Raw genomic sequence first — 26,421 nt, forward strand, 5'->3', positions numbered from 1 at the left:
GACCGTCTCGTAAGCATTTTGGATAATCACGTAAGCACAATTAACTGTTATATCAGTATCTTCCCATTACCATGCATCATCATTATTATAAAATATTTATCAAAAGAAAAGCATATTAATTATTGTAAAAGGCAAGGGGAAAACAATAAGAAAAACAAGTATTGTTTTACATCTATATAACTCCATGGCAGCCCAACCCAATTCTCCCCCTTCCTCTCTCTCTTTTCCCTTTGCGTTTGCTCTTCATTTCTTCACCAAATTTGTGTTCGGCCTTACCTTTCCTCTCTAACCACCTCTCTTTTATGAAAAAAAAAGGCAATCATTTTGATTCCACACTTCATCCATTCCCACTTATTTGACTTTTGGATTTATAAAGAATCCCAAGTTACAAAAAATATCAATCCGGAACTTCCTTTCTTTTGTTCTTCAAATTTCCCATTTTTTTAATTTGGATTTTCACGTTGAATTTAATAAATGGAGAACCAGTTTTTCATTAATGCGGGAATCCCACCGCACGCTCCGCCATTGCAGTTTGGGTCGTCTTTATCGTCGTCGCCGATGTCAGGTTGGCAATCTCTGTCTTCAGCCATGGAAATTCAGTCTCAAGATTGTTTCCCGAGTACAGATTATGGTTTACAGTACGAGTCAGCCTTGAGTTCCATGGTGTCTTCCTCGGCTGCTTCGAATTGCAATATCTCCGGTGAGAGCTTAATGATCAGGGAATTGATAGGGAAATTGGGGAGCATTGGTAACTCCGGTGAGATCCCCCAACATTCTCAGCCAATGTTGGCGGCTTCTTCTTGTTACGGCACTCCATTGAATTCACCTCCCAAATTGAACTTGCCATTGCCAACATCAATGGGGTTGAATTCCAGTGTGGCGGATTTCTCAGCTGATCCTGGATTTGCGGAGAGAGCGGCGAGATTCTCTTGCTTCGGAAGCAGGAGTTTCAATGGTCGAACGACTCAGTTTGGACCCAATGGTGAAATCGCTGCTTATAGATCTAATCCGTTGGCAGCAAATGCCAATCTACCGCGTGTTTCCAGTAGTCCTGCTTTAAAAGCAATGGTATCTCAAGTTGGCGGCAGCAAGAAGAATACCCCATTGCAGAATCGATCCGAGTTAGCCAATTCTCAAGAGGAATCCACCGTTTCCGATCAAAATCCTGAGCCTGGCTTGAAAGGTTCGAATTCCAGGAAAAGAAAAGCTGTTCACAAGGCAAAAACAAAGGAAACTTCACCGTCCCCATCACCAAATGCTTCAAAGGTATAGAATTTAAAAAGAGTTCCAAATTGCAACTTTCTTTGAAGAGAACATTCTCTTTTAACATTCTGTAATTATCCATTTCCAGGTGATTGAACCTAACGAAGCATCAAATGAAAAACGATGCAAGTTATCCGAAAGCAACGGAAACGAAAATGGCTCTGGTAAAGCAGAGGAAGATGGCAAAGGAATAAATACAAAGGCTCCTGAGCCTCCCAAGGACTATATTCATGTTAGAGCAAGAAGGGGTCAAGCTACTGACACCCATAGCTTAGCTGAAAGAGTGAGGATCATACGTTATTCGTTTTTTTTATAATCTGGGTTCTGTGGCATTAACACTGGTTATCAATATTTGTCACTTTGATCAGGTCCGTAGAGAGAAAATCAGTGAGAGAATGAAGCTTCTGCAAAATCTTGTTCCCGGCTGCAGCAAGGTCTGAAACAAAATCTGTTCTAAATCAAATAAAAAAATGATTGCTTTAATTCTTAAAAATAAAGGGTTGTTGAGGGGTTTCACATTGTAGGTTGCTGGAAAAGCCTTGATGCTGGACGAAATTATAAACTACGTTCAATCATTGCAACGACAAGTTGAGGTGAGTTTATTAAGTTTTTATTGATGAACGTGTGGTGATCAATTTCTTGGCATACAAGTTTTCATGGTTTTTTTATTGGCAGTTCCTGTCAATGAAGTTAGCTTCAGTAAATACCAGGCTGGACTACAACGTGGAGAGTTTAATGTCAAAGGAAGTAAGTCTAAACCTCTTATTTCAACAGTTCATTTTTTAGAATTAAATAATGTTTCAAATATTTGAAGTCTCGAGTTCCGATAACTGCGTCTGCATGATATCTGTTCATTCATTGTCAATTAACTAAAAAAATTACCATTTTTTCCAGGTATTTCAATCAAACAACACTCTGCAGCATCCAATGTTCCCGATGAATTCAGCAGCATCAGCCTTTTTAGGGCACCAAACCCAGCAAAATCCACCACTACAGGCCAATACTGCCATCTGCCCCAAGCTTAACACCCATTTGCCTCAAATTAACCAGTTTATTGAAACAGTATCTGGGGTGAATTTCTTTTCATATTTAATCTATCTTTTCCATATTCATAGACCTAAACATCTAAAAGTACGGGTTTCAAAATGTTTCAGTACCCAGCATTTTGTGAAGGAGACCTGGAAACCCTAGTTCAGATGGGGTTTGGCCAAAACCAGATCCAAGAAATGGCATTCCATTCACAAAACTTCCAGGGTAAGGAAAGAAAAAAGAATCAAAGAACTGCGAAATAAGAAACCAATTATATCTGACTGATTAATTAATGGTTGATTATTCTTGTAATTGCAGGGTTAAATCAAGTGTCTGACATGAAAGTTCGGCTCTAATAACACCATTCTTTGGTCCTGGATTAAAGGTTTAAAGCAGAGAATTGCTGCTGTATATACAAAAAAAAAATGAAATTATTAGACCATGCATGAACTACCCCATAACTAGGCTAATAGCCATTTATGCTTAGGTTTAAAGAGGGTGATTCTTTTCCCTTTTTCATAATATTTTTATATTAATTTTAGGGTTCTTTTTTTGAACTTGTAATATTTTCTTCTTCTTCTTTTCTTACCAATTAATCCAATGTAAAATCTGTGTATTCATGGTGCAAAGATCTTTATAGCAGAAGTGCACCAACATTTGTGAGATATAGTATTTTAATCAATTAATGCTAATTAAGCAGCTTTAATTTTCCACACCATTGGTCATTCAACTTCATTAATTTGAGACATAATCTTAATTTGAAAACAAAGATTTCCCATGATTCTCTTGAAGAAACTTTTGCATGGGGTCACCATCACATTAAGTTTTTTTAATGCGTTGCTAGATCTTGTAATCTGCTTGATTTGATCCTTACTAGTGTTTGTAAGTGTTAACTAGCTGTATTTGTTGGCTAAAAATTCTCTCTAAAAAACAGAAATGAAAGTGTAATTTAGAATGATTAAGACATTAATGATCTTGAGCTTAGCTGGCTTCAACCCCTGATTCACGGCAATTTTCCACTATTTTTTCAATTAAAACAAGGATAAACTACACGTTTAGTACACAACTATCACTTTTATTATATTTTGACCCCAACTATTTTTTTAAATCATATCTAACTTTCAGTTTTGATTTCATTTTGGCCGCAGTTAAAAAATTAACGTTGATGTTGATATACTACCATAAGGTAATATTATGTCATCATTGAAAAAAAATATGACATCGGTAATTCCGTTAATTTTATAATAGTAGTTGACAAAACGAAAACAAAATGTAACATCATGTACGATTTTAAAAAAAAATTATGTGATCAAAATGAAATAAAAATGATAATTTTAATTCTAAACGTGTAATTTACCCTTAAAACAAAGATAGATCCTCATGTCCCTTTCTTCTTCTTTTTTTAGTACACATAGGTAGAAAAGATCTAAGATAGTTTACTATGTTTCTTCTTCGATCATTCATCCGTAAGTTTCATATCTTTGTCGGAGGGTCTTTAAAGTTGTGGAGTCCGAATGAGAGATTCTGTGCCATCTTTACCAATCCGTTGGCAACTCCTTTTCGTTCTCTCGGAATATGTTCAAAATGTAACTACCATTTTTACTAAATTAACCAGACGACATGTGGTACCATCGGTGATACTCTATCTATCAATGCACCTTGTATCAAAAGTTTGAATACTTCTTTTTCTTTTTTATTGTGAAAACAAAAAATAAAAGGAAAAAAAGTAAATAATTCATTTAAGAATAAGCAAAAGATTAAAAAGTTATAACCACCCATTTGATTATATATAAGTTTTGTTTTTAATTGATTCTTTACCTTATATTATTTTATGCATCGAAAGAATCCCAGGTCGGCATTGCTGAGATTCTGACTACACCCAATGAATCATTCTCACCAACTTTCAAAATTATTACTATTTATTTTATTAAGAAGCATAAAAATTAGTTATTTATATTGGAAAGATGCTTTCACACAAATTTAAATTGATAATTTTTTTTATTTTCTATTTAATATTTTATTCAAGGGTCAATAATTGGGTTTGCAGATTAGACTCTGTTCAGTTACCGGAAAGATGCTCAAAGTAAAATAAAATAGCCATCAAAGTTGTTCACATGACCGTCTTTGTCACTGAAAAACCATTTTTAAACAAAATTAAAGCTAATAACCAATCATTTAGCGACATGTTGTATTGCTCTTTATTTTTTAAATGTAATCATATATGTATTAAGTATTAGCATTTATGGACCATCGAGGGGTATTAGATGATACAATCATATTTTTTTTTAAAAAAAATCAATCTTTATATAATTTAGATATTGTTTTTATATGTTTATTGATTATTTAATTTCGTAGTTTATGATATTCTATAACTTTACATTTTTTAAGCTTGTAACTTTAATATAAATTTCTTTGTTCATCGCGCTAATACTCAATTAGGTTAACTCTTTTAACGGGTCTACACTACTAGCCTTCTGCACGTATTGATCCGAGTTATTTATGGGAATTTGTTGGTGCATAGTCTAAATCAAATCCCCAAAGAGAAAATCGCCTCAGTGACAAAAAATGCCTTATAATATACGATTTTAACCAACTTTTTTTGGATTTGCCAAAATGACCAACAAAATCGCAACGCGAAATAAAAATCGCAACGCGATCCCCAGAATCGCAAATCAGTTTCCAAAATCGCAACGCGATTCTTGAAAATCGCAATGCGATAGTACAAATTCGCATTGCGATTTTCCAGAATCGCAACGCGAATATGAAAATCGCAACGCGAACACATAAATCGCAACGCGTATCCGTAAATCGCAACGTGTATCCGTAAATCGCAACGCGTATCCGTAAATCGCAATGCGTATCCGTATATCGCAACGCGTATCCGTAAATCGCAACGACAATACGTAAAATCGCAACGCGTATCCGTAAATCGCAACGCGATTTTTAAAGCGCCATTATAATCGCTACGCGTATTATATTTTCAAATTACAAAAACGAATATTAAGACAAAATCCCGTAATCGCAACTCATAACCTAAACCTAAAATCACAACTCAGTCCCATCTCCATCTCTCACTCTCTACGGCGAAATCCGTCCCCATCTCCGAAGATTTCCGTCCCCATCTCCGGCGAAATCCCTCACAACCATTCACGGTCAGAAATCCCTCACAATATTCAGAAATGGAAAATCAACCTCCGAGGGTTAGTTTTTTTAATTATTTTTATTTTGAAATTTTGCATTATTGTAGGTTTTTCATATTGAAACTGATGATAAGTTTACTGGTCATTTCAATAATAGATTAACCATTTCACTTAGATTTCATTTCGCGTTACGATTCTCTCGTTGCGATTTTCATTTCGCGTTGCTATTCTCTCGTTGCGATTTTCAAGTTAGTATTTGTCTTTGTCTTTGTTATGTCTTTTGGTTGAAGTAATGCAATCCATTCAAGTTTCAATTTGCAGAAGAGTCGCAACGAGATAAATGAAAATCGCAACGTGAAAATGACTATCTGCAACGAGAAAAATGAAAATCGCAACGAGAGAATCGCAACGCGAAATGAAAATCGCAACGAGAGAATCGCAACGCGAAACCAAAATCGCATTGCGATTTTCATTTCGCGTTGCGATTCTCTCGTTGCGATTTTCATTTCGCGTTGCGATTCTCTCGTTGCGATTTTCATTTCTCTCGTTGCGACAGTCATTCTCTCGTTGCGATTTTCATTTCAACCAAAAGACAAAACAGTGTTGCAAATTTTAGTTTCAAGAATAAACTACTACTTTTTATGTTTATTGTTTTTGGTATATCTTCACAGTGTAGTTTTTGGTATATCTAACTTGGTATGTTTATTGTTTTGTAGAAATTTTTTTCGGCTTCATTGACATTAAGGAATAAAGTTAGCCTAGCCACTACAATTGCTTCGAAGCTTTCACCTGCACAAAGACAATTGTTTGAGGAAACCTGCTTCGGGCCATGGCTGAGAGTACAGCATCCGGGTGGAGATGCTAATTTGACCCATTTGTGGCTTCAGACCATGACATCAAATCTACCCGACAGTATACAACGTGGTGAGGAAGAGATATGGTTTCATTTTCCACCAGCGTATACTTGTTTGGGCGGAAGGAGTTCTGCTTAATCACTGGTCTACGATTCGGACACGATGATGTAGGCCGGTACACTCGTCATATCGCCCGCCCATCATGGTTATCCCGGGTTTTTCCGGATGAGTCAATGGAGAAGCCGAACCTACACGTCGACGACCTGAAGAAATTGTTTAATAAGAAAGCTGGTTTCACTCGGATGGATGACGTTGATGTTGTCCGAGTATGCCTTCTACTACTTGTGTATGCCGGCTTTTTAGGCAGAGAGGCCAGACAACCTATTCCTCGGGAGCTAATAATATTGGTAGAGGACCTGAATGCATGGAATCTGTTTCCGTGGGGTTCGTATATGGAAAGCTACCTGGACTAAGTTGTCTACTGCCTTTGATGACCGCAAAAGTTTGCGTGCCGATGGGTCGAAATACACTTTGTCAGGCTTTGTTTGGGCCTTTAAGGTAAGAATTTCTATATAATGTTTCTAAAATTATAATTAATTATTTAAAAATTACTAATTTTGTTATTATATTGTTTGTAGATTTGGATATTCGAGGCTTTCCCCAGCATGCGTACATATGCAATAAAAACGTCAAATGATATTCCCAGGGCTATTTCCTGGAAGAGGAAAAATCTGTTGGATTGGGAAGACTTAATACCATATGCGACAATAAATAATGTAAGTTAACACAAATACTTTCATATAATATATAAACAAGTTATTAATAGTAGACGTTTAACTTTGTTTGAGTTTTTATATTGTTAGGAGGCCAACATTCCATTACAAAGACTGACACCCACGGAGGAAGAGCTTGCCACTGATTGGTGGCAAGCTAGTCAGAGTTTTTTTGATGGCACGGATGATGAGCAGCATCCACTTCCTCCAATTCGAGAGCCATCACCTCACCCAGAGCCATCACCCGATCGACCCGACTATACACCTCTAGAACGAGAGCCATCACCTATCCCGTCACATCATCGAGCCTCTTCTCCACCATCACCTCATGATAGGCGACCGGTAAAGAGGCCACGACATTTATCTCCTTGTTCTCCACCTCCACGGGATGAGTTACGTGATGAGGTCAATGCCTTGCGTGAGGAGATCGGTACTCTACGCGATAACGATGGTGCATGGCGTGTGGAGGTGTCAACTTTACGTGGTGAGGTTGCCGCTCTACGTGAGATGATAGTATCGTTGCAGAATGAGGTTCATACTCTACGCAACGAGGTAAGTTTAAGATTTTCCATATTTAACTTAATGATAAATTTACTCGTAATTTCACTTAGATTAGCCATTTCACTTAGATTGCTTAGTAAATTTATTTGGTTGCTGCCAATTCTGCTAAACTGTGTATTCTTTAACACTGTGAAATAGTATTTGTCTTTGTTTTGTCTTTTGGTTGAAAGTAAATTTGTTCGGTTGCTGCCAATTCTGCTAAACTGTGTATTCTTTAACACTGTGAAATAGTATTTGTCTTTGTTTTGTCTTTTGGTTGAAAGTAAATTTGTTCGGTTGCTGCCAATTCTGCTAAACTGTGTATTCTTTAACACTGTGAAATAGTATTTGTCTTTGTTTTGTCTTTTGGTTGAAAGTAAATTTGTTCGGTTGCTGCCAATTCTGCTAAACTAATACCCTGAAGTCAGTATTTGTCTTTGTTTTGTCTATTGGTTGAAGTAATGCAATCCATTCAAGTTTCAATTTGCAGAAGAAGAAATAGTTTACTTTCGCAACACGAAACTTAAAATCGCAACGAGAGAATCGCAACGCGAAATGAAAATCGCAACGACAGAATCGCAACGCGAAACCAAAATCGCAACGACAAAATCGCAACGCGAAACCAAAATCGCATTGCGATTTTCATTTCGCGTTGCGATTCTCTCGTTGCGATTTTCATTTCGCATTGCGATTCTGTCGTTGCGATTTTCATTTCGCGTTGCGATTTTGGTTTCGCGTTGCGATTTTGGTTTCTCGTTGCGATTCTCATTTCGCGTTGCGATTTTAAGTTTCGTGTTGCGAAAGTAAACTATTTCTTCTTCTGCAAATTGAAACTTGAATGGATTGCATTACTTCAACCAATAGACAAAACAAAGACAAATACTAACTTCAGGGTATTAGTTTGAAACATATTTTTCTTTGTTATCTGATGCATTTTGTGAACTATGATAGAATAATGACTTGGGTGAATACAATACAAGTTTGAAACATATTTGTCTTTGTTTTCACTGTTTAAATATCATGTCTGTTTATTTACTGATTTTTGTATTTAATTATTTAGCGGCCCGATAGAGTGGATGCTTTACGTCGGGTTATGCTTGCACGACGGAGTTCACGCATCAGACAGCGTGCACGTGCTATTAAGTCTCCGTACACCCCAATAGTGCGAAGACACCGCAAGAAGAAGCCCGACTCGCCTGTCATCCCTCAAGAGTCCACTCCTATCGTTGAAGAGGCCCCCCCTATCATTCCTCGAGAGTCCCCTCCCACCGTTCAAGAGGCCACTGTCATCATTGAAGAGGTCCCTCCCACCATTCAAGAGCCCGATTCACATGGCGTCATATGTAGGCTTCTTGAGAAACCCTCTGATGTGCCGGACATGATGGATTCAAGTTGGCTCTCGTATGAGTTACCGGCCAGTACCATACCGGTATCTGAAGAGGAGAGGAAACAACTACCGGACACAATTCTGGATAACACCCTTTGGGCTAAGACCGCAGTTGATTTTTATCTACATGAGCGGAGCCAGGGGTGTTTCACTGACATATGCAAGCTCACCGATGATATCTATTTGTTGCTTGATCGGTCTTGGTGGGGCGTATTATTAGGGGTCGAAGACAATGGCTATTTCGATGGGGGGGTAAGTCTTATATTTTTCTTATATTTCAATTTGATTAATTTTTTTTTTAAATTTATGTAAGTCACTAATATATGTCTTTTTTTGTAAAACAGCATATCGATGTGTGGGTGACACGTCTTCTAATAATAAGAAAACTTAAGAAAAATAAAAATATACGATATACAATTATGCCGACGTCTTTTAACGCCGTTCACTTGAAGAATGCACGAGATGAATCATTTGATTTGGGCAATGGACAAGCTAAACTTTATCCTGCATGGTGGGAGGTCGATAAGGTTAGTATTTATTTTAGATTGAGTTTAAAGGTTTTATGAAATAAGTGCGCAAATGAATGAATTATTACTTATGATTGTAGGTGTTTATCCCTGTTTTGGAACGTAAACATTGGATTCTCGTCGAGCTTTCCCATCCCTTAAGACAATAGTGTATGACAGCATGATAAATTACATATCATTGGCTGATTTAAGAGATATTATTAAGGGATGGAGCTCTCATTTGGCTAAATTCTTGGATGCGATCAATTATTGGACTCGTTCTGGAAACAAGAAGCCAAAGAAGCTCAATATTACAGTTATTAGAGACGAGACCGCGCCACAACAAACGGGAGGAGCCAGAGGAGATTGTGGTCCTCTCGTATGCTTGGCGTTGGAGCGTTTGACGACGGGAAGCACCAAGTATCTACCTCCCACTGATAGAGATAGAGCTGCAGTAGGCTTGTGGTTTCGGCATTATATGGCTAAATCGATATATACGAGACGCTGCCTACCTGCATCCGTGTTATAAAAATGTCCATAAACAATTGGTAAGTTTATAGACTTTTGGTTTGAAAATGTTTGGTTAAGTACCTAGAATAGAATAATTTACTGTTTGTAGGTTTTAGATGTGTAGAAAGTGTTGTTTGAGCAAATGTTTGGTTTCTGCAGGTTAATCTCAGAAGTGAACTGCGTGAAAATGATGTATGGCTGCAAAAGTTGATTCAATAGTTTAATTGATTGTTTTTTGATTGTTTAATTGATTTGTAAAAGTTGATTCAATAGTAGATGATTGGAAATAAGAATTATTGCTTATTTTTTTATTGTTTAATTGATTTGTAAAAGATGATTTGTAAAAGTTGATTTGTGTAATTGATGCGAACATAATTCTTATTTGTGCTTGTTTAATTGATTGAAATGTAATGGTTGATTTTGTTGATTTCAATCTGCATTATGTTGAAATGAAAATCGCAATGCGAAATGAAAATCGCAACGAGAGAATCGCAATGCGAAATGAAAATCGCAATGCGGAAATGAAAATCGCAACGAGAGAATCGCAATGCGATTTTCATTTCCGCATTACGATTCTCTCGTTGCGATTTTCATTTCGCATTGCGATTTTCATTTCGCATTGCGATTCTCTCGTTGCGATTTTCATTTCGCATTGCGATTTTCATTTCCGCATTGCGATTCTCTCGTTGGGATTTTCATTTCGCATTGCGATTCTCTCGTTACGATTGTAATTTCCGTGTTGCAATAGTCAAATGCATGCCTAATAAGTGATAACAACTGAATAACAAGAGTTGGTTAAGTCAAAATGGTTGGCCTGAGTCATTAATTCAACTGAAAATGTTAAAAGTTCACACATAAAATCCACATAATACAACGTTTGCATTTAAAAATCACCTAAGTTAACAGTCCCAAAAGGTGAAGCCAATTGTGATTGGGATTTTAAAGATGATTACCTTTTGCTTGACACCATATGAGCTTTGTATTTTGATGAGGATCCATATTTTGGTAGAGGAAAAGATGATTTTGATGGCACTGGTGATCCACATGTCAACCTTGTATGACCACTTTCCTTGCACCGACTACATGTCGATCTCTTCTTCTCTTCACCCTTAGAAAGTATACGATCGTGACTTTTTGGTCGGCCAGGTAGCCTTCTTTCAAACCCGACATCTTCTAGTGTTTGAGCACACTGAGGCAAAACACGTCTTAAACAATTTATATGCTTATTGAAATCCACTTCCCGATAAGCTTTTACAGCCTTCCAGTATGTCCATTTGTGCTTTTTTATACCAGCAGACCTTGATTTTAGATTTCTATACAAATGAACACTACAAAGTCCATGAAAAGCATCTGGGAAACACCTTCTAACAGCGTTGTCAATTGAGTTTGCCCTATCGGATATGATTGTCAGATTGCTAATAGGACCTATGCAATCCCTAAGATGCCCCATAAACCATGTCCATGAATCAGAGGTTTCAGATTTGCCAACCCCGTAAGCTATTGGCAATATCCCATTGTTAGCATCCATGGCTACTTCTAATAAGTTTACTCCAAGGTATCGACCTTTCAAATGTGCTCCGTCAACTATAATAACTGGGCGCATGCAAGTAATAAACGAACGAATCTACAAAATAATATACACAAGAAATATAATCATTTAAATGTGAAATGCATGTAACTAACAAAAATGAGTCAACAAAATTATATTGATTTACTAACCGTAGCACCAATGGCGATAAACAGCAACTCAAAGTGTCCATCTCTATCTGTTTTGATATGAGTTACCGACCCAGGATTTTTCAGCTTTAAATTGTGACAATAAGCCGGCAGTTGGGCAAACGATGCTTCTGGCGACCCCCTCAACAATTCCAAGGCATAACATTTGGCTCTCCAAGCTTGAGAATATGATATACTAATCTTGAATCGAGCATTCATGTCAGTCATAATTTCATGTCCCCGATATACCCTGCCATTCAAAAACATTAACTCAGCCAGAAAACCACCCAACACCTTTTTGTTTGCTTGTCTATGGTGAGGAAAAACTTGGGTTCTTGAACATGTATGTTTATCAATAAAAGTCCTAACTTGAAACATTTCGCAATCTTTTATTCTCTTTGCAATCATACGCCACGTACAGTTTTTGTCAATCATACACCTTGTTTCGAAACGATCTTTGCTTGATTTGTTAACTTTTAGTTGATAGCCATCTTCCACACATTTCGTATACAAAGCTATCTTCAAGTCTTCCTTTGTATCAAAACAATCATCTTTCTTGATACGAATAACTTTTGTGTAACAATCAACTGCTTTCTTTACCAACTCTTCTTCCGGTATCTGAAGTAATTCTGACATATTCCAGTTATACGCCCGTGGCATTTTCTTTTCTTCGGGGACTTTTTCTTCTTCTTTTTCTTCTTCAGGATTATATGAATTACAGAATGGATGTTCAACATGTTCATTCACAGTCGTAACTTCCTCCTCATTATCATCAACAATACATTCTTCGACAACGGCTGTTTCATCATCAAAATTCGGGTATTGACCAATATCAAAATCATTACACGCAGGGTCTGTTTCTTCTTCTGAACATCATCAAAATCCGTGTATTGACCAATATCAAAGTCCGGATATTGACCAAGACCAAATTTCAAATACTGACTAGTACTCACAATTTTTTCTGTTGGCTCATCATCGTCTAACTGGTCAATACGAAAACCGGAATTTGGTGCTGAAAGTTGATTGGGAAAAACTTAGTTGATTACTACCCGCTACTGACCCAACAATACTACTTCTAGGTTCAACAACATACAATGTAACATCATCTTGTGAAACACTAATGTAAGCAATGAATCGTTCAACATCTTCATTGTCGGTTAACAAATAAACTTTACCATTTCTCTGATAAGATAGCCTAAATCCACTTAGGGGCTCTAAATTCAATTTATTTGAAACACGTAGCATTAGAGTTTCATAAGTTAACTTTTGTAAAGACAATTTTAGTTGAAGATTCATGGGTAAAGGCATATATTGTAAAACACCATGAACATTATCCCATGACCCTCCAAAACACAAATCTATCCAAACATGATCAACATTAGATGATTTCATGGTTGTAAATTAATTTACTAAACAGACGAGCTGCGAAACTAAAACCTGTTGCCGGATTGGGAAGGATGTCGTTGGATATAGGAACGGATGTCGCCGGAGAGAGTGATAGATGGAGATGGAATGAGTTGCGATTTAGGGATTTAGTTTATGATTTGCTGCTGTTGCGTAGTTATATACCCAAAATTTCAGTGTTGTGATTTACAGATTCTCGTTGCGATTTACGGATTATCGTTGCGATTTACAGATTCTCGTTGCGATTTACGGATTATCGTTGCGATTTACGGATACGCGTTGCGATTTACGGATACACGTTGCGGTTTACGGATACGCGTTGCGATTTATGTGTTCGCGTTGCGATTTTCATATTCGCGTTGCGATTCTTTAAAATCGCAATGCGAATTTGTACTATCGCATTGCGATTTTCAAGAATCGCGTTGCGATTTTGGAAACTGATTTGCGATTCTGGGGATCGCGTTGCGATTTTTATTTCGCGTTGCGATTTTGTTGGTCATTTTGGCAAATCCAAAAAAAATTGGTTAAAATCGTATATTATAAGGCATTTTTGGTCACTGAGACGATTTTCTCATCCCCAAATCCATGTGCTCACCACACTAAGATAATGCCATTTCAGAGTCTTCCACAACACCTAATTAACTTTTTTTTAAAAAAATTAAGTGATTGGAATTAGGACAGATACTGCCTCGGGAGCCCATTTGGTTGCTATTTTAGGGTTTATTATATGGTTGATTAGGGTATGTCTCCCATTAACATAGTAATTATTCTTTCACTCGTTAGATAACTTTTTTAGTTTTATGATATATATATTTAAATAGTTTGAGTGATAATAAAATAATATTTATTCAGAATTTTTTTTAATTATTGATGACGTATATATATCAACTGTTTGAATCTAAGACCTCTACAACGCATAGTACTCTATTTTATAATATATATTTATATTTAATATTAAATGGTCACTAAATTAAAATAAGAAATTTTAAAAGAAAATAAATTAGTTGAGAAGAAAATTATTATTAATTGGGTGTGAAAAAGGAAGACTAGTAGTAGCATCCCTCCCTGCAATGATTTGTTTCACCAGCCAATGCATGATTTCATGCCCTCCACCTGTAGGCGTGTTTATGTTTTTCCTGCATTTCCTTTGCCTTCTTTTTGTGTGTATAAAGTTTTTAGCTCTTAAAATGAATAGAAACAAATAAAATCATTTAATAAGATCATTCCGTGTCCTACGCTTAATGCCTGTAGGAATAACTTTTAGATTTTGAAATTAATCGATAACTATCAACGGTGTTGAAAAAATTATCTTCAACTGTCCAAGAAACACGTCATTACTTCTAAACAACTCTGGAGCTCCATACCCGTTTGTAGGGGTGAATATTGAGTAAAAAAAAATTAGGTTATTCGAGTATTATTTTATAATTTAAATTTTATTTGAATTTTTTAGAGTTAAATCGAGTTTATAAAATTCAAATCAAGTTGAATTGAATTGTTTGAGTTTTTATTTAAATCTAATTATAAATTTTTATAATATTATGTTACTATTTGATTTTAAGTTAAACGATTTTCTATAATCATATAATATATATATATATATATATATATATATATATATATATATCTTCATATTTTTCTATATGTGATATTCATACATAATTGAAAAACTAAACTTAAATTTAATATATTTTCGAGTATTTTGAATTGATTTTTTAATCGAGTAAAATTAAAAAAAAAATCAAAATTTTCAAGTCGGACTAAATTTATTGACCTTTTTCCGTTTGTGGGAGATGGCCTCACTTGCTGACGACTTTGGGAGCCCTAAAAGCTCCCTAATTGGCAACCAATGCAGTAGGTGTGATGCTCGACTCCCATTGATGGCATTTGGATGGTCGAGCAGGTGAAAAGAAAATAAGAGGAAAAAAAAATCTGGGGGCACGATTGCTAATATATATACCAGCCATACTTGGAAAAAAAAAAGCTATCCTTCCTCAGATTTTATTTCAAACTTCTCTTAACCTTGAGGTCGTGGGATCGAGTCCCATGGAGGACATTTCATAATTTGGAGGTCTCCTACGGAAGCTGTTCTCAACCTAGTGTTGGGGGCAGCCTACTATCTTACCTCCCCCTTACCCCATACATATGGGAACAAGGGACAGCCATTTTCTTAAAACTAGTCTCAAAATACCTTTTTCAACCATTTTGTTATCATTACATTCAAGAAGACAATAAGATCTCTCAACATTTTTTACTCTATTGCTATTACAAATCTTTGTTTTTTTTTTCTCCTAATTTTAAGGTTTAACTTTGATTAATTCAGGCTGACCAACATCACACTCCTAATTTTGATGGGTGAATATCCCAATAGAGATTTTATTTAATTATTTAAAACTCGAACTTGAGACCTTACTTAAACGATATCTTACCACTTAAACCAATCTCTGTTGATAGAAATCTCTGCTTTTGATTTTGTTGAACTCACGAAAGTATTTATTTATTTATTATATGATTTTTAAATTTTGTCTTGTATTAAGTTGGCACTTAATTTTAAGTGGAGTTTATTGCCCTTTTAAGCTATAAATTATTACATTTATATTAAAGTTAGTTATTTTTCTTTCAAACTTTCTTATTTAACGTAAAAAAATTTATTAGAATTTATTTATACTGATGTAAAAGAACTTGATATATTTTTCATTTGAACCAGACACTGAAAAAAAATCTAAAATTATAATTACATCAAGATAAACACATCCTAAGTTGAAAAAATTAAAATTTTCAAAGTTTATCATTAAACCACCAAAACAAGTTATACTAGAGCATAACATTTCATATTTCAATTTAATATGTTCATAAATCATGCTCTGAACATAGATTATATGACAGCAAAAATGCTTATTTGATAAGTTTTCATACATTTGTGTGTAGGCATATGTTGCTTGCAACATACTAAGACAATCAATATAATTACTCAGAGTATTTAATTCAATAAATCAAGAATTATTATAAAATCTATATTCTTATGAAAATAAAATATATTTAATACCTCGTAAAATATTTTTATGAAAATATTCTTATGAAAATAAAATATATTTAATTTTCACCCCATCTTTCTTCTATATTCTTATGAAAATAAAATATATTTAATGCCTCGTAAAATATTTAACGACCGTCGTGACTCATTTATCTCCATCAACTGTTTATTTATGGGAAAACAAAAGTGACCAAAATTAAACTTTAAACTGATAATCAAGATCAAACATATCAAAAACATAGGACCAGGTGTTTACCCTCCTTCGAGGAGAGGAACGGTGGTTTGTTGTTCCTGCCATTCTTATGAAAATAAAATATATTTAATGCCTCATAAAACATTTAACGACGGTCATGACTAATTTATTTCCATCAACAGTTTATTTATGGGAAAAAATCAAACTACGAAAATATACCAAGTTCCAACGACTACCAATTTCACAATCTTGTTTTGGCCAGTGAACCAGAGTCAAATTTATAACATCAGCATACAACTACAAGCACAAAAGCAAGCCAAAAGTTTTCCCCCGTTGGGCAATCTCCTTGTATCGAATATGATTATTTTTTCAGCAATAAACATTTTTAACGTTAACAATTCTCAACCCCAAGACAGAAGAATCCGTTATAATCCAATTCTCACTTGTCAAAAACATGTTTGTCCTACAAAACAAAAGTAGGCATTAATTGTTGATGCCATCATCCAATTGTCCCGTGTCCACCACTTATGCCTTGCTATCTATGCTCGCTGATGCAGCTTCTTTGGCAGCTGATTTCTGCAGCAAGAACACACAAAATCAATGAATCAACCACTTCATCAGAGCAAGTATGGCCAAAATCCATACCGGCACTTCAACACCTACATTGGCAGGCTCCACTTTATTCATCTTGGAAAACATGTTGCCAAAGAATTTGGCTTCTTTCTTATTGTACTCCTTAATCTTCTCCTTCAAAACTTTGTATTCCATCTTTTTTTTAATAGAAGTTGGAGGTTTCATTAAAAACTCCCTTCGTATTCGTCTACATACTAAGAAGTATGTTAACGAACATAGGAAGAAAGAAAAGAGTACCTCATAATTCATTGAATAAAACACCTCATTACAATGAAAACACGAAATACCCTCAAACGAGGATAAACGCCATTACAAAATACATAATCACCTAAAACTCTCGCCTTCTCGACCACAAAAATCAAGAGGCAATCACCCTATACCTAAGATAAACCTCCATCAATAGGAAAACAACCCAACATTTAATGACATAACATACATGAAAACAACACCTAAAACCATTAAACCAAAAACATCCGCCTCTGAAGGGAACTTCACAAAATACCAACATGTATCAAAATCACCAAAAAAATCAGCTCGATAAATTATCTTAAATGAACCAAAACCACACTACCTTCCCTTCAATCAATGTTTCCTTGCCACTTAATTCATAACTCTTTTCTTTGTCTTGCATTTCTTCGCCACACGTTTAGTTCTTAATTTCGCAGGGATAGGGGACACCATTGGGGTATCTTCCTTTAATTGAAATGTGTCAGTAGATGAACCATGAAAAGTAATGAGACCCATCATAAAAGCATCTTTCGAGGTCTGAGGCTAACACCATCAAATTGATCAACTGATTTATCAGTTAGATGTTCCACGATATTTAATTTTGGATGATCTACATTCTCCATTATGTGCAACCCCAATTTGTTACTTGGATTCTTATCGCTTTTGACACTCTTTATGAGTGAAACCTTTTCTAAGTGGGGACCTTCAATTACAACATCTTCGACGGGGCAATTTAAACCTGGGGATGACACTGACGCTCCTGATAGAGAATTCTCTGACGTTACCACGAGAGAACAATTTCGATATGGAGAATCATCGACTTCCTCAGGGATCCAAGAGTTTGGTTTGAAAGAATACTCAACTTCATGCACCATGATTTCAAAAGAATTAAAACCAACCTTCAAACTCAAGGACTCATCAATCCTCACTTTAGTCTCTGTGAGGATTTGAAGTTTTGCACGATCAAAAGATGAAGGAAACTGAGAGCTTTCATCAATTGATACTAATTTGCCCCACCTAGCCGCAATGTTCTTGAAAGTACCCCAATTCCACGCATGAAAATGAATCCCTTCGCAAACTACCCATACTCAACGACATTCTACCACTAGACTCTCCGACCAAGCTTCAACTCTAGAAAACCACCCTACAAGAGTCTCTGATTGTTCATTCTTAACCCTTCTCAACGCAACAGAGTCCTTGAATATCATGAGAACTACATTCTCAGCAGCTCTCATTAACGATAAACCGTTGAGTCCTTTGTCAACAACACCATTTACTGTATAGAGATTATTGCTTGTAACATTTTCCCTCTCGGGCTTTTGGTGGACAACTGGCGAAGACTTTCTCCAAAAAGAATGTCTTGTGTTGTATTTAGAAAAAGACTCTAATTTTACTACCATCAATGCGAGCGACATTCATCTTTGAGATCGCTCTCCGAGCTTCTCTAATTGTAGCAAAGCGAATGAAACCGAAACGTACCCCCTTTGAATTTCTTTTAGTTGGAATATATGCGTCAATAACCTGACCATATGGGCAAAATAACGATCCAAACCGCTTCTGATGGATCTTCTCTGGTAAATTATCAATGTATAACATAAAGCAACCATTTCTAAACCCATTATTGATTCTTGGATAATATTTCTTCCTCCAGTAGTTAAAAACGTGGGAATCTTGTGGTAGGATTTCCGCCTCAGAAATCTGCGCAATGGCCCCTTCCACACTCCTTGCTTCAACCAACGAATCATCTCTATTCTTGTTTGTCACCAACACCATCCTCTCATATTCTTCCGCTGCCACTGTACTACTCAGCTTCTTCCTCGCCTCCTCTGATTTTTGCACAGTCTTTGTCTGCTGCCTATCTCTCTGATTTTGATGCTCCGCTTCAGTCACCTTCGATAGTATAGAATCCACCTATTTCACCTTAATATCTGGTTTTTTTCATAGGTTTTGCGTTCTTCTTTTCCTCTATCTCGGACTGACGATTATTCTTAGTCTGGCGAGCTGAGGTTTCAGCCCATTTCTCTGATGCTTCATCGCAATTCTTGAACGTCATTTTGAATACAGAGGCTTCCGAACTGTTTAATTTTGAATGAAAAAAACCAGAGATGTATAAGTTTATACCAACGAACGTGAAAACCCAGAACCAACAACAACGTTATGGAAATATAGCTCCTAAACAGTGACGTAATTTTACACACTAAAATTTCGGTGAACGGCAGTGGGTGTTCATAGTTTAATACTTGGGTTTTTGTCACGAGCTTCCGATGTGCACAGATGAAACAAACTTTGAAGACTGCTGGTGGAAAAATCGGTGAAGAAATACGTTTAGATTTGCTCCGATTGAATGGGAATCAATCAAAATAAACCAAGAAAAACGGCGTCAAAAGGAGGTCGGAGTACGGCGATGGACGATGGTCGGAGTACGGCAGACGGTAAGCTACGGACGGTAGATGGCTAGCGACGGATGATGATGTAGAAGGCTGTTAAACATCACTCACATTCTCTCTCTCCCTCTGCCCCTGGAAGTTTGAAATTTGAAATCTCCTGGGTTAGAGAGAAACTGGAGCTTCTCTCACTTACTTTTTTCACACGTGCTCTGTCCAAAGTTTTTTGTTTTGGTTTTTTACTTTGTATTCCATCTTAATCTCTCTGATAGCACACATCTAGAAAATGAGACATCCGACAATTCCAGACAGGGATAAACAACGTCAAGCAACCTATAAAAGAAAACTACCTATTATCAGGATCAAGTTCAAGAGCCTTCTTGATATCAAACTCTGCTAAATCTAAATCTATCAGATGAGTGTATGCTTGAGCCCTTCGATACAAGGCTTTCACATTCAAACATTCTAATTCCAAAACCTGTGTAGGTGCAACAGTTTATTTCACTACAAGATCTAGCTAATTGTTGTAACGACAATTGTGAAAGATAATTCAAATCTTGGTGCACAATTTCTCAGCTTCCTTGTAATCCTTTAGCTTCAACTTACAAGCAACATTGTTCAGATTGCAAGCAACCTTGAATGCCTTGACTTGTTTTTTCTCCTCTTCACTGAAAGAAGCATCGTAATCGATGCACTTTACAAACACCAATTAAATCACAAGATATTGGAAGACAAACTTTCACAAGCCAATATAATTGGCATTGTACTATATGTCTTTTCATATCTCTTAGAAGCTCTCACATATTTACCAGCCTTGAACAATACATTTCATTCTTTCTTCTTTTTACCTGCTGCTTCAATATTTTCTAGAGTATTCATATACCATGATTCTTTATCCTACAAAAGCAAATTATCAAAACCAGTTTTAATTCATTCCCAAATAGGTACCTTGCAGATACAAAAAGAACTATAATCACCCAAGCACACTGATCCACTAACCTTAACAAATGATACCATCTCAATTTCATAGTACACAGTTGAGTTAGGGGGTACAACAGCCAAGACATGTTTCGACTTGGATGACCGAAAAGCATACTCAGGTGCAATAGTCAGCAACAATACTTTACCCTTTTTCATTGTCATCACAGATTTATCAAGACCATCAATGATTTGGTCTGTAAAGAAAGTTCAATGAGACTGTTAAGCTAAAATCATTAATTTGAGTCTGAGGGAGGAGAATGATGGAATCTGTTACTTCGTTACCTTAATCTGTCTTGAATTCAAACAACTCTTCTCCTTCAGCTTGACATTTCTTTACGAAAACAGTACCATTTTGTAGTTTCTCAATCAATTTCACTGGAAAATGGTTTATACAAATCAGATTTTGAATGACAAGTTTCTAGCATACTGCATGCAGCGAATTGCAATTTCTTTTTCATAATATGACACCAACCTTTGACAACAGCCCCTCATTCGGGCGTTCATATCCCTCTTATTCCTTCAAGATCTTCTTTATAACCTTCTTGTCATCAGTGACCTCAGCAACAATTTTCCATGAAACCAACTCCAGTGTAATTTGGAGTGTAGCATTTGGAGGCACATCACCTTCAACGCCCGTGGCTGGCTTCCCCTTCTCACCAAAGCCAGCTTTATCATAGAAAATAAGGTTAACAACAAGAAGAAACCATATTTACCATAATTCTTTGGATGAAATAGATGAGAATAACTTACATTGTGGCTTCATTGTGAAAAGTACCTTCTCCCCTTTCTTCATATTTTTAACAACCTTAGACAATGCGGTACAGAAATAGCCTATTCAAAGAAGCAACCACGGGAACCAATGAATTAGACAAGACAAATAACAAACAAACTGAAGAAAAACAGCATCAACACTACGAACCATCCTTAATCGTGAACTCCTTACCGTCAATTTTTGCAACCACTGTTCCATCCTCAAGCTTAGCTTCATAGTTAACTGGATTCAAAATACAAACCTAGTTCAATCAAACAGCCCCTAATACAAAAATAATATTATTACAAATGTTAAAAGAAGGGAAAGAGTACAATACATAGCACTTCATCAATGTCATTTGGATTCTCCCACTTTTCTCCTTCAGACAGTATTTTCTTAAATAGCCCACCATCTTTGCAAATACCCTTGACGCTAGTCCAAAATAGCAATTCAACATCGAATTGAAGGGTTGGTGGTGAGCCAGACTCACCATAAGCCAGCTGGGGAGGGATGGTAAAAATATCAGTTTCTCCTTTCTTTATTGTCTTAATACCTTCTATTGCGGAAACGACTATCAGACAGAGCAAAATCGCAACTGATAATTTGAAAAAATAAAGATGATAAAGAAGACACAAATTTTAAGTGAAACCCCCCCTAAATAATATAAGGTAAAAACCACGGGCAACGATAGAAAAATTTCACTATAAGAAAATAGGAATTACAACTTCTCTTGATCTAACAAAGAGAAAACAATAACAATTCTTTCTTGATAAAAAGGAGAAAATAACTCTCAAGAAAACTCCCTAATTTCTCTAGTATTGGGAGGAAACTAGAATGATTTAGAATAGTTTTGAAGCTAAATGAGTTAGGATATTTATAATTGAAGCTTAAGAACTAATCTTATAAATACCATAAAGTATATTGACTAAATTTGCACTTTTCTTATTACCCAATTTCAACAATTGTTGCATCGAATTTAACCATTTCACATTTCTACCAAAATCATCGAAAGTGGCCAGCCAAGTTAGCCACTTGTTGACTTTTCAACAATCTCCCACTTGAAGATTTGATTGAGACAATCATATCTTCACATCTTTATTTCTACCTTATACCATCAAATTGCTTACGTTTCTGATAAGCCACAAGAGAATCAACACCGAGTAAATATATCAGCATTTACCGCATTTGTCATGAAATCTGCTATGTTATATTTGGTATGAATTTTTTGCATATCTATCGTCCTTCTTCTATCTTTTCACGAACGAAATGATATTGAACTCGTATGTGTTTTGTCTTTGAATGAAATGTTGAATTCCTTGCTAGATGTAAGGCGCTTTGACTGTCACAAAACAAATAAACATACTTTCGATTGTGCTCAAACTCCTCCAATAACATCGTCAACCAAATTGCTTCTTTACTAACTTGTGTAGCTGCTACATATTTTGCCTCTATTTTGTGGATGTACATAACTGAATGCAATTTTAAAACTCAGCTTACAGCTCCACCAACAACTTTGAACAAATATCTTGTAGTAGATTTACTTTTATTCAAATATTCTGCATAGTTAGAATCTACATACCCATTTGTTGTCATATTTGAAATCTATCGGTCTTTCACTGATAGCTATTAGACAACCGTCTTTCCTTAGGATGGTATTTATCTTTAATTTCCATAATGAGAAATTTCTCTCATTTAACTTTTCAATATCAAATTTCGTTGTCATAACTTCTATTACGGATAACTCTCACTATTTCACTATCGTGAATAGTTCTCTGGAACCTTCAAAGAATGAGTAATACATTCTTACTTTCTTATGTTAGATGATCTACCTTTTAATGGCAACCACAAAGACAATAAATATATATTAGACACTCTAATCTGACTTTAAATATCAATTGTTGCGTAATACGACTATCGAATAGAGTAAAATCGCTATTGATAATTTGCAAAAATAAAGATAAAGAAGACACAAATTTTACATAAAAACCCTTAAATAATATAAGGTAAAAATTACGAATAACGATAGAAGAATTTCACTATGAGAAAATAAGAATTACAACTCCTCTTAATTTAACAAGGAGAAAACAATAATTCTCTCTTAATAAAAAGGAAAAAATAACTTTCAAGAAAACTAGTTAATTTCTCTAGTTTTGGAAGAAAACTAGAATGATTTGGGATGATTTTGAAACTAAATGGGCTAAGATATTTATAGTTGAAACTTAAGGATTAATATTATAAATACCCTAAAGTGCATGAATTAAATTTATAATTTTCTCATTACCTAATTTCAACAATTGCTGCACCGAATTTGACAATTTCGCATTTCTACCGAAATCACCGAAAGTGGACAGCCAAGTTAGCCACTTGTTGACTTTTCAACAATCATTTTAGTTGTCTTCTTCTCCTCGATGCTTGACAATACTTCATCTGCTAATGCTAGATGAAAGTTTGTCATATCATTCCTGTCAAGTGGGATACTATTGAAAAGTCAACAAGTGACCAACTTAGCTGATCACTTTCGATGATTTCGGTGAAAATGTGAAATGATCAAATTCGATTAGGGATGATAGAATGACCCGAACTCAAAGGGAAAACCCGGTCAAGTTCGGGTCGGTTTGAATAATATCGGGTCGAGTCGGATATCAGGGGAAAATTCGGGGATTTTTTCGGGTTTGAGGAAAAATATCCCCGCCCCGCCTCGATATATATATATAATATTTTTTTTATTTTTTATTAATTATATATATAATATTTTATATATTTTATATTAATTATATATAATATATAATATATAATATATAATATATTTTTAATTTTTAATAAAAAATACGATTTTTCTCGGGATCGGGTCAGGTTTGGGTTCGGGTATAATATTTTGGGTCAGGTTTGAGTACGGGACAAAAAAAATCCCCGACGGGACGCCCTGATAAAAAACCCGACGGGAATCAACGCAGGGACGGAGATGGGGATTTATTTCGGGGATGGAGACGGGACAAACAAAACCCGCCCCGTTGACATTTCTAAATTCGGTGCAACAATTGTTGAAATTGAGTAATTAGAAAATTACAAATTTAACCACTCCACTTTAAAATATTTATAAGATTTATCCTTAAACTTAAACTATAAATACTCTAACACATCTAGTTTCAAAATCATCTTAAACCATTTTAACTTTCTCCCGATATTAAAAAATTTAGAGAGTTTTCTTAAAATTTGTTTTCTCTTTTTTATCACAATAGAATTGTTATTGTTTACTCATTGTTAGATTGAGAGAAATTTTAATTCCTATTTTCTTATAGTGAAGTTATTCTATCGTTGCTCGTGATTTTTATCCTATATTATTTAGAGATTTTTCACGTAAAATTTGTATTTTTTATCTTAATTTTTATTTTTTCAAATTATTAATTACGATTTTACTCTATCCCATAACCGTCTTTCATACCACTTCATCCCACCTGCAAACATTAAAGTAGAAAATTCATATTAATGCGGAATATCAATTAGAAGAGATTCTCACTAACAAAGTCCCTTAAAGTCCAATATAAGCAGAAACTTTGCAGTAAAGGTTTCAAATTTCAAATGCACCGCCCTTTTCATGCTCGAGATTTCTTGAACTTACGGAGATCTGGCCCTCAATCAACCATAAGTCCATAACAACTCGTTGAATCAACCAAGTTAACTACAATAAGAAAAATCTATGAAACTGATATTTCCATGCTACCGATATCGAAACGAAACAAACACGAAGATTCACTGAAACTCCTTTATTACAATCTAAATGAGCAAAATTCTCAACACTTGGCCATAATTAGAAACTAGATAAGCAGGAATACAAGTTTTACGTAAGAAATTCAAAATGGTTTTAGCATTAATCCCACATGTTACTCAAAACAAATGCTTTGGACTCATGTTAATTAATACTGCAAAACGATAAAATCAAATTTAAAATTTTCAGCTTCACCACTTTCCTTCCGAATTCAACATACACCAGATTAAAATTGATTTCAGAAATTTCAAAAAGCTAAAGTGAATATCTTCATTTACCTTGACCAAGAGTGAACTTGAAAGGAGTCCCCCTATCACGGCTCGAATCGAACTGAGTCCCATCCAGCAACGTCCCCGTATGATGAACTGCAATAACAACAACCAATGCATTTTCAGAAAATATTTTTTTTTCATTTTCATTTGTATTTGAGCTTCTTCCTCGTTTAGAAGTACAAAATATACCTTCAACTTCATCGCCGCTTTCAGGATTCTCCCAACCTTCACCTTCCTTAACAAGTTTCTTCTTCAATCCTTGCTTTCCGATCTCCTTCTCTTCTCCGACATTCATAATGGGAGCTTTGGCAGGTATATCCATGTCGTCGTTCATCATATCGTCCTCCGCCGGGATATCGAAATCCTCATCCATTTTGAGTAGAGGAATCTAGAGCTAGCTAGAGAATGAGCGCGTGGAAATTGAAAACGAGAGCCTGAATGAAAAGCTTTGAGAAGCGAAGAAACGAATTGCGATGAAAGGGAATTTAAGAGAGAGAGTAGGTTCTAGAGGCTTCCAAACTAAAGGCTTCCAGATTCTCCTTTTATTTAATTCAAAAACATTTTGTTTTTTCTTTTCTTTTTTGGGATAAAGCAACTTTAAGTGCCAAAACTCAACAACTTTTACTAATTCTATCCCTGAACCCACACAAATCCATGAAATTTATAACTTTTTCTCATTTCTAATCCATTTCATGACACATAACTCTCGCAGTATCGTAACATCAAAATAAAAAGAACCAAGTTTCAGAAACTCATGTGGACAAAAAGATTATGGACTAAGTTGGAAATTTCGTCACAGTTAGGGATTAAAAGTTGTTTTATCCCTTTCTTTTTTAATAATTTTAAGGGTAAATATGCATTTTTAGTACTTGTTCTTGGTTTCACAGTGTAATTTTATACTATTTTTTTGTCCAATTACATATCTAAACTTGACCTTTTGGTTCAAATTGATACACAAACTTTCTTTGTTCAAATTAGATTAATTTAGATTTAAGTTGATAGAACGAACTTAGGCAAATTCAAATAATTTTAAAATTTTATAAAAAAATATATTTTTTAT

At 35.3% G+C, this 26,421-nt stretch overlaps 1 protein-coding gene and 1 pseudogene across 1 annotated transcript; one reads left to right on the top strand and one right to left on the bottom strand.

The window, feature by feature from the left end:
• Positions 1-202: 202 nt before the first annotated feature.
• On the top strand, positions 203-3,005 carry LOC120143482 (transcription factor bHLH62-like). The gene is made up of 8 exons (XM_039157792.1): positions 203-1,266; positions 1,352-1,546; positions 1,632-1,697; positions 1,788-1,856; positions 1,939-2,010; positions 2,158-2,334; positions 2,418-2,517; positions 2,611-3,005. The coding sequence occupies exons 1-8, from the start codon at positions 475-477 to the stop codon at positions 2,646-2,648; spliced, it is 1,509 nt and encodes a 502-aa protein (XP_039013723.1). The 5' UTR covers positions 203-474; the 3' UTR covers positions 2,649-3,005.
• LOC120143585 lies at positions 1,207-25,881 on the bottom strand (annotated as a pseudogene).
• Between the last annotated feature and the right edge of the window lie 540 nt (positions 25,882-26,421).

The sequence above is a fragment of the Hibiscus syriacus genome, unplaced genomic scaffold (assembly GCF_006381635.1).
Source record: "Hibiscus syriacus cultivar Baekdansim isolate YM2019G1 unplaced genomic scaffold, ASM638163v2 tig00110858_pilon, whole genome shotgun sequence".
Classification (NCBI taxonomy): Eukaryota; Viridiplantae; Streptophyta; class Magnoliopsida; order Malvales; family Malvaceae; genus Hibiscus; species Hibiscus syriacus.

Excerpts from the sequence above, each read along its gene's own strand:
- LOC120143482 (XM_039157792.1), top strand. The coding sequence starts at position 475 with ATGGAGAACCAGTTTTTCATTAATGCGGGAATCCCACCGCACGCTCCG. Across the intron at positions 1,547-1,631 it reads CCCATAGCTTAGCTGAAAGA|GTCCGTAGAGAGAAAATCAG; the intron begins GTGAGGATCATA and ends CACTTTGATCAG. Across the intron at positions 1,698-1,787 it reads TTGTTCCCGGCTGCAGCAAG|GTTGCTGGAAAAGCCTTGAT; the intron begins GTCTGAAACAAA and ends TTCACATTGTAG.